The 12,153-nt window shown below is 53.8% G+C and overlaps 1 protein-coding gene across 2 annotated transcripts in view; it reads left to right on the top strand.

Annotated features, from left to right (window-relative positions):
* Positions 1-11,958, top strand: part of SUMO3 (small ubiquitin like modifier 3) — a 27,020-nt gene extending 15,062 nt beyond the window's left edge. The window contains exons 1-4 of one of the 2 annotated variants that reach the window (XM_081070717.1): positions 1,358-2,113; positions 6,811-6,939; positions 9,157-9,228; positions 10,634-11,958. In XM_081070717.1, the coding sequence (XP_080926843.1) occupies positions 2,093-2,113; positions 6,811-6,939; positions 9,157-9,228; positions 10,634-10,726 (315 nt within the window). In that variant the 5' untranslated portion in view covers positions 1,358-2,092 and the 3' untranslated portion in view covers positions 10,727-11,958. Of the gene's footprint in view, positions 1-1,357; positions 2,114-6,810; positions 6,940-9,156; positions 9,229-10,633 lie in introns of those variants that run through there. The other variant, XM_081070716.1, reaches the window with a different exon arrangement.
* Positions 11,959-12,153: the final 195 nt, after the last annotated feature.

Genomic DNA, 12,153 nt, shown 5'->3' with positions numbered 1-12,153 from the left:
TTAGTATGTATGTGGCACATACAATGTTATGTTTCATCATTGATGATGTCTTAGAGTTCATGATGGATCTGATCACTGCCTACCTGAAGTCACACACCACAGCCAACGATCTGGGGGCAGCGGCAGGAGGCAGTCTGGGCCCCACTGTGCATCTCTGTACTGGAAGGGGCAGGTGCCGGAAGGCTCCCCTTTCCCGGAAGCACAGCTTGAGTGGGCTATTCTACCTAGGGGTCCTCTGACAGAGGTGCGCCATGGGTCCAGGATGAAAGAGACCAAACTCTTGGTCCTGGCTGAGATGGGGCGTTGACTCTGACCAGACCTTTCATGGAGAAATTTTGCCAATCTGTGATGTGGCAGCTCCATTTAGGGACGCCCTGTCCCCTCTCCTAGATGGTGCCTCTGGCCAAGAAGTGGATTTTTAAGAATCAGAGGTTTGTGAAATTAGAGTCCATGAAAACTTGGATCTATGGCTTTGTGATGTCAACAGGAAATGAGTGGAACCTAGTGGCCTGGGCCTCACTCAGGCAGGATGGAAATGGTTCCTCACAGGTTCAAATCCAGACCCTGCTATTTCTTAGCTGCGTCATCCTGGGCAGTCCACCCCTCCCCCTAAACCTTCATTTCCTAATTGGTAAAATAGGGATCACAAGAGTCCTTGCTTCAAGGTGTTGTGAGGCTTGAGTAGGATGATGTAAGCTTGGTACCAGGCTTGGCACACCCTGAGTAGTAGATAAATGTCAGCCATCCCTGATCCATTTCATCTGAGGGCATCAGGATTACAAACAGGGAGGACAGAGGAGGCAGGGCCGTCTAAGAATGTGTGCTCAAAGTGCTGAAAGGCCATCCTGACCATGGCCCCCGTTCTCCCCCATGTTTCCAGTGACTGCCTGAGTGCCCGTTGTGGACCATCTTGGTGGGGTCTAACCTTGGGTGTGCCCCCAGAGGCGGTAGAGCACACTGGTCATGCTCACTGACCAACCGCAAGTGTTCAAATCCGTTGTACTGCTTACCAACTGGGACTTCAGGTGTGTAAATTGACCTCTCAGCACCTCAATTTCCTCATCTGTGAAATGGGTTACTGTGAGGATTAGGTGCAGAGGGCTAGCGTCTGGCACAAGGTGTGCACTCCAGAAACGTTAGCAAAATGGCCACAAGAGTGCCTCCTGCACCCCTCCCACCATCTCCCCCAGGTGGTCAGCTTCCAGTTGCCAGGTTCAGAAGCCCCAAAGGGGGACTAGACAAAAGGAGAAGAGGAAACGGCACAGGAAGGCCTGGCTAAGGTCAGAGTGACACGTTGCCAGAGAAAGACATGCACATCCCTGTTTATGCCTCTGTCCACCTGCAGCTCTGGGTGAAGGAGCTCAGACTTGAATTTGCGTGGGCTTCGAAATGGGCAAATGCAGTGTCCTGGGTGGATGGAGCCTATGGAGGGTCGCCTTGGACGCCTTCTTGGGTCCCGAGCCTTTTCCAGGAGGGCCTCACCTCCGAGGCACCCTGGCTTACCCAGGTCTCCTGTGGTCATTGGAGGTGGTTCACCAGACTGGTCTTACTTTCCTTTTCCTTCGGAAAGGAGGAAATGAGTGGGTGGGCCTGGGCTGGGCTGGCTGAGTTACCGAAGTAGGTGAGGGACCAGGTCTGTGGGCCACGGCGCGGAGGTGGCAGCCAGGCCCGCGGGAGTGCGCCAGGCCGTGTCTGACGCGGCCCCCGGCCCCAGGCTCTCAGCGCGCCCCTCTCGCCCCCCGCCCTCGCCGCCCCGAGCTCCCCGCAGGTCCCAGCGCGGCCCGCGAGCCCAGAGCCCTGAGCGTCCCCGGGAGTGGGGACCGCTGGGATCGCGCGAGGCCCCGCCCCGTGACGCATTCCTAACCGCCAGGAACCTCGGCCCCGCCGGGCGCGCGCTCGACGCCCCGGGCACGCGCGTCGTGCACGCGCGTCCGCCACGTGATCTCGCCCCGGCCAACCAGCGCTCCGGGATTTGGGGGGCAAAGCGCGGCCCCGCGAGCATTTGCGGCGGGAGAGCGGCGGGCCGAGAGCGTGACTCGCCGGCTCCGGCGCTGTCTAATTCCCCGGTGCCGCCTCGCCGCCGTGCGCAGCCATGTCCGAGGAGAAGCCCAAGGTAAGAGCCGGTGGGCGCTGGCCGGCACCCGGGGTCAACCCCCGCCCCCGGCGTGCCACCCGCCGTCCCCGCCGCACACCGCGCGCCCTCCGCGGCCGGGCTCTGCCTCGGGCCAGGAGCGGCGGCACTGGCGGGGCCTCCCGGCGCTGGGCCTCCCGCCCCTCCCCCAGCCTCCCCACCCCTCCCCCACCTTTCCTCCACCCCTCCCCCCGCTGCCTCCGCGCGGCTCGGCTCCCCTCCCCCGCCCCCGTCCAGGCTCCGCCCTCTCGGCCCAGGCCGCGCCCCGCCCTCCGTCCAGGCTCCGCCCAAACTGCCCGCGCCCCGCCCCCGCCCGACAGCTCCACCCTTACGAGCCCCGCTCCGCCTTCCACGCGCTGCGGGACTGCCCGGGCCCCTCCCCGGATCAGGCTCCGCCTGCCCAGCGGGGAACCCCGCCTGGAGCTGACCTGGGACCGGGAGCGGGACCCTCCTCGCCCGGATTCCCAGTCTCTACTGCCCCTTCCCCGCTGGACCCTTTGCCGCATCCGGACCCCCTCTTTCGTGGAGTCCCCCGCCGGGGTACGCTCCACCGACATAGCCTCCCTCCCACCGGTACCCCCCCATTCCCGCTCACATACCAGCAGCGGGAATCTCGGACGCGGCCACCCCCTTCACGGAGAAATCCTTTCCTCCGTCCCCCGCGGGGAACCCTCCCCGGGAACACCCTAAGTCCTCACTGCAGGCCACTCCCGAGGGGCCCCGAGAGGCCTGGCCCGTCTGCGCGCCTTGCCAGTCTTAACCGGACAGCCCCTCCTGCCGCGTCCTCCGGTGCGCTCCCCCTTACCCCCCCCCGCCCCGGTCCCATCCTCTGGTGTGCACCCACTGGTCACCAGGGCGTCCTCTGGTGTGCGCTCACCCTCCCCGTGGCACCCTCTGGTGTGCACCCACCGGTCCCCATGGCGCCCTCTAGTGTGCACGCCTCCCAGGCGTTGGCCCCAGTCCTTCCGAAGGTAAGCGGGCACTTGGGTTTAACTACTATTATTCAAAACATGTGTCCAAAGCTTTGCGTCTGCACTGTTAGGGCCTGTTTTTTTTCACTAAGAGGAAGATTTGCCGTTGAGTTGAATGCACACAGGCTGCGTCTGATACCAGCCTGGAACTGGAAATTGCACCTTCTGCAGCCCAGACCGGAGCCCAGCGCGTTCCCAGCAGCACAGATGCTGTGGAAGCCTGCACTCTGCTGCCCTGCTTTGAGAAAAGGTTACACTCCAGGCAAACCTCTCTCCAGATGTGGTTGGAGCGGCCTTCACTTAATACATTTTGGTTCTAAGCCTTTTGTTATCACTCCTCCCAGCCCAGATCATTTGTTCTGCCAAATATAAATGCCTCTATGGTTTTCTGGGTGGCCTCCACCTGTTCCTCATTTCTTCAGTGTGTTTAAACATAGCCGTCCCATGTGGTCCACTTCCATGGTCCTTTAAGTTGAATAAACGTGTTTTAACTGTGTCCAAGATAACTGAATGGTTTGTGGTGCCCTGGGTGCATGCTGGGAGCATTCTGCTCTGTGCCAGGCGAGGATATAGGAGGATATGTGCTCCTAGACCATCATGCTGGTGGGAGGAAACCCTTGGGGGTCAGCTGGGAAAGCAGCTTCTCTCTCCCGGGGTGGCTGAGACAGGGGACAGACGACAGTGAATTGTGGTTGTTGTTGTTAGGGTTATGGTTTTTTCCTTTACTCCTTGTTTATTAGTAAGTTATTAGGGGTTTGGGGAAAGGTACCTGGGACCTTTCCTGGCTACACCCACCCCTTGAGGGAGCTGGTGCTGCCATCATCCCTGGGGGCCCTCTGCCCTGTGTTTCTCTTTGTCTTGTGTTCTGTTCCCTGCACCTGTTTGTTTGAATACTTCTGTATTTTTTCATTATGAAAGCAAGCGCATTCTCTGTCCACATGCAAAAAAATGAAGTTGGATCTTTCTTAATACCATGTACAAAAATTAAGGACCTAAATGTAAGCCCTAAACCAGTAACACTCTTAGGAGAAAACAGGACAAGAGCTTTACAACATTGGACTGAGCCATGCTTTCTTGGAAGTGACGCCAAAGGCACAGGTAATACGAGAAAAAATAGATGAGCTGGACTTCGTGAAAATTAAAATTTGTGCATCAAAGGACACTAGCAACAGAGTAAAAAGGCAACCTGGAGAAGGGGAGAAGATATTTGCAAATCATATGTCTGATAAGGAGGTATCTGAAATATATAGAGAACTCCTAAAACTCAACAACTAAGAGCAAAATGAGCAAAGGACTTGAGTAGACATTTCCCAAAAGAAGACACGCAAATGGCCAATAAGGACATGAAAAGATGCTCACCATCACCAGTCACTGAGGAAATGCAAATCAAGACCTCACACCCCCCCGGATGGCCACTATCAGAAAAACAGAAAACAAGTGTTGGCCAGGACGTAGAGAAAAGGGAGCCATTGTATACTGTTGGCGGGAATATAAAAAAGTGCAGCAGCTGTGAAAAACAGCATGGCAGTTCCTCAAAACATTAAAAAGGGATTTACCATCGAACCCAGCAATCCCACTTCTGGGTATATACCCAAAATAATTGAAAGCAGGGTCTTGAGATATTTGCAACCCCGTGTTCATGGCAGCATTATTCATAAGAGCTAAAATGTGGAAGCCACCCAGGTGACTATCGACGGTAAGCATACTGTGGTCTATACACACAACAGAGTGTATTATTCAGCCTTAGAAAGGAAGGACCTCTGACACCGGCTACGACTTGGATGAACCCGGAGCATGTGATGCTACATTCAATAAAGCCAGGCAAAGAAAGATGGATTCCGTATAATCCCCTTATGTGAGATCCTAGAATAGTCAAAGTGAGAGAGAAGAGGTAGGATGGTGGTGCCAGGGGCTGGAGGACGGGAGTTAGTGTTTAATGGCAACAGAGTTTCAGTTTTATATGATGAAAAGACTTCTGGAGGTGGATGCCATGTGGTGATGGTCACACAACATTGTGAATGTACTTAATGCTAGTAAAAATGGTTAAAATGGTAAATTATACGTTATGTGAATTTTAACACAATGAAAAAATTGAGAAAAAAATCCTATCTTTACGTGCAATGTAGTCCCCTGGATTGGATCCTGGAACAGAAAATGGAAAGGAAACAGGACAATGGAAAAACTGGCAGATGCCAGAAAAGCCTGAGGTTTTATTGCTAGTGACGGGCAGTGTTGGTTTCTTCGGTGTGACACGTCCTGCACGCCTGTGTGAGATGTTCACATAAGGGAAAGCGTGTGAGGGGCACACAGGATAGGATCTCTCTCCACCTCTATTGTGCAATTTTTCTGTAAATGTAAAATTCTAAAATAAAACATTTATGGGAATAAAAAGCAAATGCGTCCTTAGTCTCTAGGGAATGAAGTAGGTGCTCCTAGAGGGTCCCCCCAGCCCATTTGGCCTCGGGTCACTGAGTGCCCCCACTTGAGAGGGAGGGCGTGAGTGGTGCCTGTGCCCAGGTGCCGGGTGGGCTGCGGTGTGGCCAGTAAGTGCCACCCCAGGATGTCTTCCTTTAGGCTCCTTGCTGAGGTCTCGCCTCCTGGGACTATGTCTGGGGCCACTCCGAGCTCCCTGGACAGAGCTGTGCCCCCACTTGGGATGTCCTGGAGCCAGCATACAGGATGCAGCTGCCTGCCCCCCACTCCACCCTGTCACCCGCCGTCCCCTTCTGTTAGGATGGCTGGGCACACAGGGAGGGAAACAAGGGACCCAGTTGTCCCCGCAGGGTGGGCAGGGGAGCAGGTGTGGGATCCTGCAGGGGCCCTCTGTAGCCCTGGCCCTGAGCCCCCGATGTGGGCGTCAGGTCCTCCGGGGCTGCACTGACAAGTGACACATCAGGGAAGAGATGAGCATTGTGTGTCAGCTGGAGAAAGTGCAGAATACACTTTGATTTCCATCAGAAATTTATTAGCAAATTGACTTGGGGTCAGCTTCATCATTTTGTTCAAAAATAAAGGACTCCTTTATTCCCAAACAGCCAGATATACGAGGTGGCTCTGCCTGCAGGACCCTTGTGGGCGCGTCACACGCAGGCGCGCCACACACGGGTGCGTCACTCTGGTTCCTAGGAAATGCCTCAGACTGAGCCCCTGCTCCAGGACACGTGTGTTTCCAGGAGACAGGAAACCCGTGTGTGATTGTCGAGGAGCGTGCGTGTGTCAAGGATCATGTAAAGATAACATGTCCCCGCTCAGCTCAGATGGGACTGATGGAACGGGAACCTGCACAGGCGAGGGCTGGCTTCCCTCCCACGGCTGTTGCTTGCGCAGAGGGAAGGTGGGAGCCGGTGTATAAAGTCTGACTGGGCAGGTCTGCCACACAGCATGGTGGCCTTCTGGCTGCGCAGGCGTCATCTTATAACAGACATGGGCTTTCAGCTTTTTCCTAGATTTATATTAAGAAGAATTTTTTCTTTGAATTAACTGTGAACTCTGTAGATTGCATTCCTTCACATGGATGCCTGATAAATATCAATAGAAGTTAGAAATAAATTCTTTGTAATAATAATACAGTCACACGAGTGACTGGATTGCTGGAGAATTTTAAGAATTGGGTTGCTTTGAAAGACTTGACGGAAAGCCCAGCAATTACCTAAAATCTTGTGGTTATTTGGGACACGGTGTTGAGACCCCGTTTTGCGTCCTTTGCAGGAGGGCGTGAAGACGGAGAACGACCACATCAACCTGAAGGTGGCCGGGCAGGACGGCTCCGTGGTCCAGTTCAAAATCAAGAGGCACACCCCGCTGAGCAAGCTGATGAAGGCCTACTGCGAGAGGCAGGTGCGCGTGCTGGCTGGCGCCACTCCTGGCGTCTCCGGGGTCCGGGCGCCGGGTCCTGGCAGTGCCGGTGTGCGCGGGGAGGGAGGGGCATGTCCTCAGCCCCGTGTCTCCAGGGTGTGCCATTAGCTCTTGCTACAGCAGCCTGTCCACTGTCCTCCTCGGGAGGCGGCGGTCCCTGCAGTGGGGTCAGTGCATGACGGCTTCCCTCCTCGGGGTTGCAGAACAGTTCCATTTCTCCTTCATACTGTAGCCTGAACATGTCTGTGGGACACAGCCCTCGTCACAGTTTGGTTTCCAGAAAATGCCTGATTCTTTCCCTTTGTTCACCAGTTTTCACTAGCGTCCTCCCCCAGTGACGAGTGGGCCGAACATTTTGAGTTGTCACTTGTTAGTAGTGTCATTGTGAGCCCGTGGCTCCAGTGCGTTTGTGCTTCATCCCACGGGCTGCTTTGCTCTTGTTCTCATAGATGCCCCTGTGGGCTCACCTCTGGTTCCAGGGCCCCTGCAGTCCCTTCGGGCCCTGCACTGGGTGGCTCTGCCTGCACAGAGCTCTCGTGTGATGGGGTGTGGGGCTCAGTCTCTTCCACCAGGAGCCCCGTCCCTTTGAGTGGGAGGCGGACTTCCCTCCGGAAGCTGTGGAAGTCCGCACCCTGATCAGTCTCTGACCTTGGCTTTGGTTGTGAAAACAACCCAGAGAAGCCCTGCCCTCCTCCGCTCTTTCACTTTTTCTTGGTAAACGTGCTTACTGTTTTCTGATTTCAGAGGTTATTTTCACCTGTGAAAAGGCGGGGCTCAGCTCTGACGTTGCCACACGACTGCGTTGCCACACGACGCTGCGTCCCTTGTCCTTGGCAGCAGATTGCTCTAGGACCCACTGGTTCTGTCGTGACACTGGGACTGCTGCCCACTGGTCGTACCGCAGGCTGTGCTCACACCTGCCTTTCACCCAAGTCTTGTTTTTCCTGGTCTGGTGGTGGTCGTGCGTCCATCACTAACCCATGGCCCCAGTCTCCCACTTAGGTGGGCGGTTACCACCACTTCTTTGTGTCCTGGCTTCTCCCACCATCCCTCCTGGAGACCCTCCGGTCCAGTCTAGCCCTACGTGCACAGGTTGCCTTTTTTTTTTTTTTTAAGATTTTTTTGGGGAATGGGAAGAATGTGTATTTCTAGGACTTTATTGGGGAACAGTGTGTTTCTCCAGGGCCCATCAGCTCCAAGTTGTTGTCCTTCAATCTAGTTGTGGAGGGTGCAGCTCAGCTCCAAGTCCAGTCGCCGTTTTCAATATTTAGTTGCAGGGGGCACAGCCCACCCTCCCATGCAGGAATTGAACCGGCAACCTTGTTGAGAGCTCACACTCTAACCAGCTGAGCCATCCAGCCGCCCCTTGGCAGCTCAGCTCACGTTGTTGTCTTCAGTCTAGTTGTGGAGGGAGCAGCTCACTGGCCCATGTGGGAATTGAACCAGCAACCCTGCTGCTCTGAGCTCGCGCTCTAACCAACTGAGCCGTCCGGCCGCCCCTGGACAGGTTGCTTTTGAGACCAGCTCCACGGCTGTCGTTGCAGAGTCTCCTTACTGTCACTCTGGACATTCTTTCATTCACTCCTGTGCATTTTCTGGATGAATCTTTCCCCCGTTTTGATGGAGTGTATCTTCCAGGCTCTTGTTCAGAATGACTGTATAAAACGCTGCATCTCTGAGACACTGCAGTCTGGCAATGACTGACTCTTTATAAACTTTCACGCTTGAATATTTGGGTGCACGTAGATTTCTGGGTCGAAATTCATTTTCCTTTTTTGGAGTTATTGCATCATTTTCTTTTGGCTTCCAGTGTTGGTGTGAAAAGTTCAGTGGCCTTTCTCAAGGCCACAGCTATTAGAACTGCTTCCCAGTGTCATGTATGCTTCTTGTCACACACCTCCTTGTCGCCTGACCTGTTCCTGTCTGGAAGTGGTGGTGGCAGCAGTGTAGAAATCCTGTTTGGCTTCTGGAGGGAAGTGAGAGGGTTGAGTGAGGGCGGGTACCCGGCTGGATGTTGCTAGAACTGTGATTCCTGCAGGTGTTGGTATCGATGAAATTGATTACAGGCCACGGGAGGTTTACAGTCAACTGGACCATCAATCTGCATATTTAGAACTCGGTATTTGGTGTGAGTATTTGACTTTTTTGAATTAATGCCTTACCTGGAAATATTTAATGATGTTTGCCTTTTCTTTTCAGGGCTTGTCGATGAGACAGATTAGATTCCGGTTTGATGGGCAGCCAATTAATGAAGCAGACACCCCAGCCCAGGTATGAAAGTGGGGCTACTGCTGCTGCATTTGGCTACCTGCCACTTGGGTGTGATTAGAGAGCTACTGACTGGTCCTCACGTGGGCTACCTCACATTTTCTTATGGTGTTACTTACTAGATTGTTTAAGTTTTCATTTGGAAGCTCAGTGTTTCATATGAGAACGATGCCCTTTGTCAGACATGTCCTCCCTGTCAGGCGACGCGGCAGGTAGGAGGGCGGGGCCAACGTACTTACACGTGGAATTTGCATTAGTCACTCTGTCCCTCCCCTCCGCTTGCTCCTCCTGCCCTAAGCATTTGTGTACAAGGGGTGTGGATGGAAAGACGTGTGCACACCGTCATCCATGGCACGCTCAGCTTTTGTAAGCACCTGCCCTCCCCACCAAGTGTAAGTGTTGGCCCAGCGTGTCTCAGGCTTCAGTCGCAGGTAGAGGCCGAGGTTCAAGCTGTGCTCTTGTCCTTCGCCAGCCCGATGGCCCAACGGCATCGTAGTCCAGAGCAGACTCTGTTGGAGTGTCTGGTCCCTCAGAGTCCCCATCAGTCTGAGTAGCCTTGTGCAGGCGATGTGTTACCACCCCCTTGAGGGGCTCTGCTGCTGCTAAGACAGTGGTTGGCTCTGTGAGGATTCCTGGGGGCTTGAATTGAGGGGGCTGGAAAGCTCTCCTCCCGCCTGTCACTCTGGCTCCCCCCCATGTGGTGTCTGGGGCACCCGCCAGCCCTGATGGTATTTCTCTGCATTTCTGAGAATGTTTCTGGGAAACATTACTGCCTGGTTGGTCTCTGTACAAACTGGTAGCAGCTTCCGTCAGTTTTGTGAATAGACAGTCATCAGGTAGAAGTCTGTGCCCGTGCTGTCAGAAAGCGAAGGTGGGGAGCCTTTGCCCCATGTAGGGCCTGGTCATGAAGGGGAGGGACCGGGTGGGGGGGCAGCAGTGGCCCCTCCCAGCGTGTCCTTTCCTGATTGGCTTTGCTTTGGAACCCGCAGGCACCGTCCACTGCCCTGGTTATGAAGTGCCCCCGCTCACTGGATGTTCCTTATTGGAATCTTTGTCTAATTTTCAGGAAGAATTTGAGATACTTGTTCATTTTTTAATGAGACTTAGTTTTCCTTGCTATCAGTTAAAGTCGGCTTTGAATATTCTTTTGTGAATTTTGTTAGGGGAAGCTTGGTGAGTAAGTGGCTTATTGGAAATTCTGGACAAAGCCTTTTCCCTGCTTGTGACGTGGGGAGGTGTCCACAGAGCCTAGGTGTGATAGGGCGGTGTTCACCAGTGAGGGGGTGGTGTGCATTAGTGAGGGGGACTGCAGTGGACGCAGTGTTCAGAGCAGTTTCCGTACCTCTGATGGCGTGACAACTAACAGCTTCTCCCTCTCTTGCTGTGCCTGTCCCGTCGACCCTGCCAGCTGGAGATGGAGGACGAAGACACCATCGACGTGTTCCAGCAGCAGACAGGAGGCTCCTGGAAGACCCGCTGCTGCGCAGGATGTGACCTCTAGAGGGACCGGCCCCACTTTGTCACCGTCCTTGTTTGCTGTTGAATAGTGAATACGTGACCATGCCAATCACAAAGGAGTCTGCAGAAACCGAGGACATCCACGAAAATTCCTTTCCTCTGTGACGTCCCGCGGGTGTAACTCAGAACTGTCTGCAGGGACAAATCCTCGCCTAATACCTGGCCAGGCAGTTGTCATTTTGTTTAGGAAAATGAGTGTGAGTTTTTCGGTTTTGTTTTTGCTCTCATTTTTGTTCCCCCCCCACCTCCTATGACATTTCCCCAAGCTTGTGGCCTGAAGGTCCCCTGTTAGTCTAGACGGGGATCTTTTCCCAGGTATTGACCCCCGCCACCCTGCCACTGCTTATTCCAGTCACATAGAGGGCTCACGTCACTGCAGTGGGGGTCCTTCTGTGGGACAAGTCAGGGGGCATGGTGGGGATGAGAGACAAACTTCCACTTAACTTTCTGGTAGGCACAGGTTTTTTTAAATGCCAAATGTTGCAAATTTAAGTTTTGTGAGAATATGGTAGAGTTGAAGGGAGAATATTGGAATGCTTTCTAAAAGGTAAAAAGGAAAATAAGTGAGTCCCTCAGTAACTTGGCCCTGGGTGCTCTGCTCTACCAGAGTCCCCTCGGGCGAGGGTGGGCGCAGTGCCTGTGACGCTGCATGGGCGAAGCCTGGCACAGCGAAATGGGCTTTTCCCCTTTTCTTACTACAGAGGAAAGCAGTCCCCACATTTCTCACTTGGTGATAGTACTCTCAGATTTCTTCTGTTATTTGCTCTGATGAATAATTACGGTCTTGATATAAAAAAACGATTAAGTATTGCTGAATTTGCAGTGACGTTTTGTGTAAAAGCTGCTTCAAAGTGTGGTCACACGGCCCGTGCAGAGACGACTTCCTGTCCCTCTCTAGGGCTGTGCTCTGCTGCTTCCCAAACCTTAGCTGTGACTTCAGTCTGTGAAACGTTTGGAGATCTGTACCTGTTAAAACTTGTAGTTCTCCTCCTCCCCTCTGTACGGACCCACTGCTGCCTGGTGGCCCTGCTCTGCCTTGTTCTGTCACCTGGACAGTGCAACCATGACCATCATCTCTTGCTTGCCCGGAATCTTGCCTTTCCTTTGTGTTTTGCTGTTGGGGCGTGGGTGGGGTGTCTGCTGGCCATGTTAATTCACCAGTTTGTACATTCTTTGTTGTCCTTTACTACTGTAAACAGTAAATATAGTTTGGTATTCTGTCTCTTGTATTAAATACTGCATTTGGAGGTTGGGGCTGACTGTCACAATACAGCATTTGTAGTGACCATTCAGCGAGGCCACTCAGACTTCGATTTAAAGACTAGTTTCTGAAAAGTAAGTATTTACCTGCTGTCCCCCTCCCCACACCCCTGACCGAGCGCCCCTGCTGGGCTGGTGCTCTCTACCTAG

Source organism: Rhinolophus hipposideros (assembly GCF_964194185.1).
Source record: "Rhinolophus hipposideros genome assembly, chromosome: 2".
NCBI classification, from domain to species: Eukaryota; Metazoa; Chordata; class Mammalia; order Chiroptera; family Rhinolophidae; genus Rhinolophus; species Rhinolophus hipposideros.
Note: the sequence above shows the minus strand (reverse complement) of the source record. Positions and strands in the feature narration are given on the sequence as shown.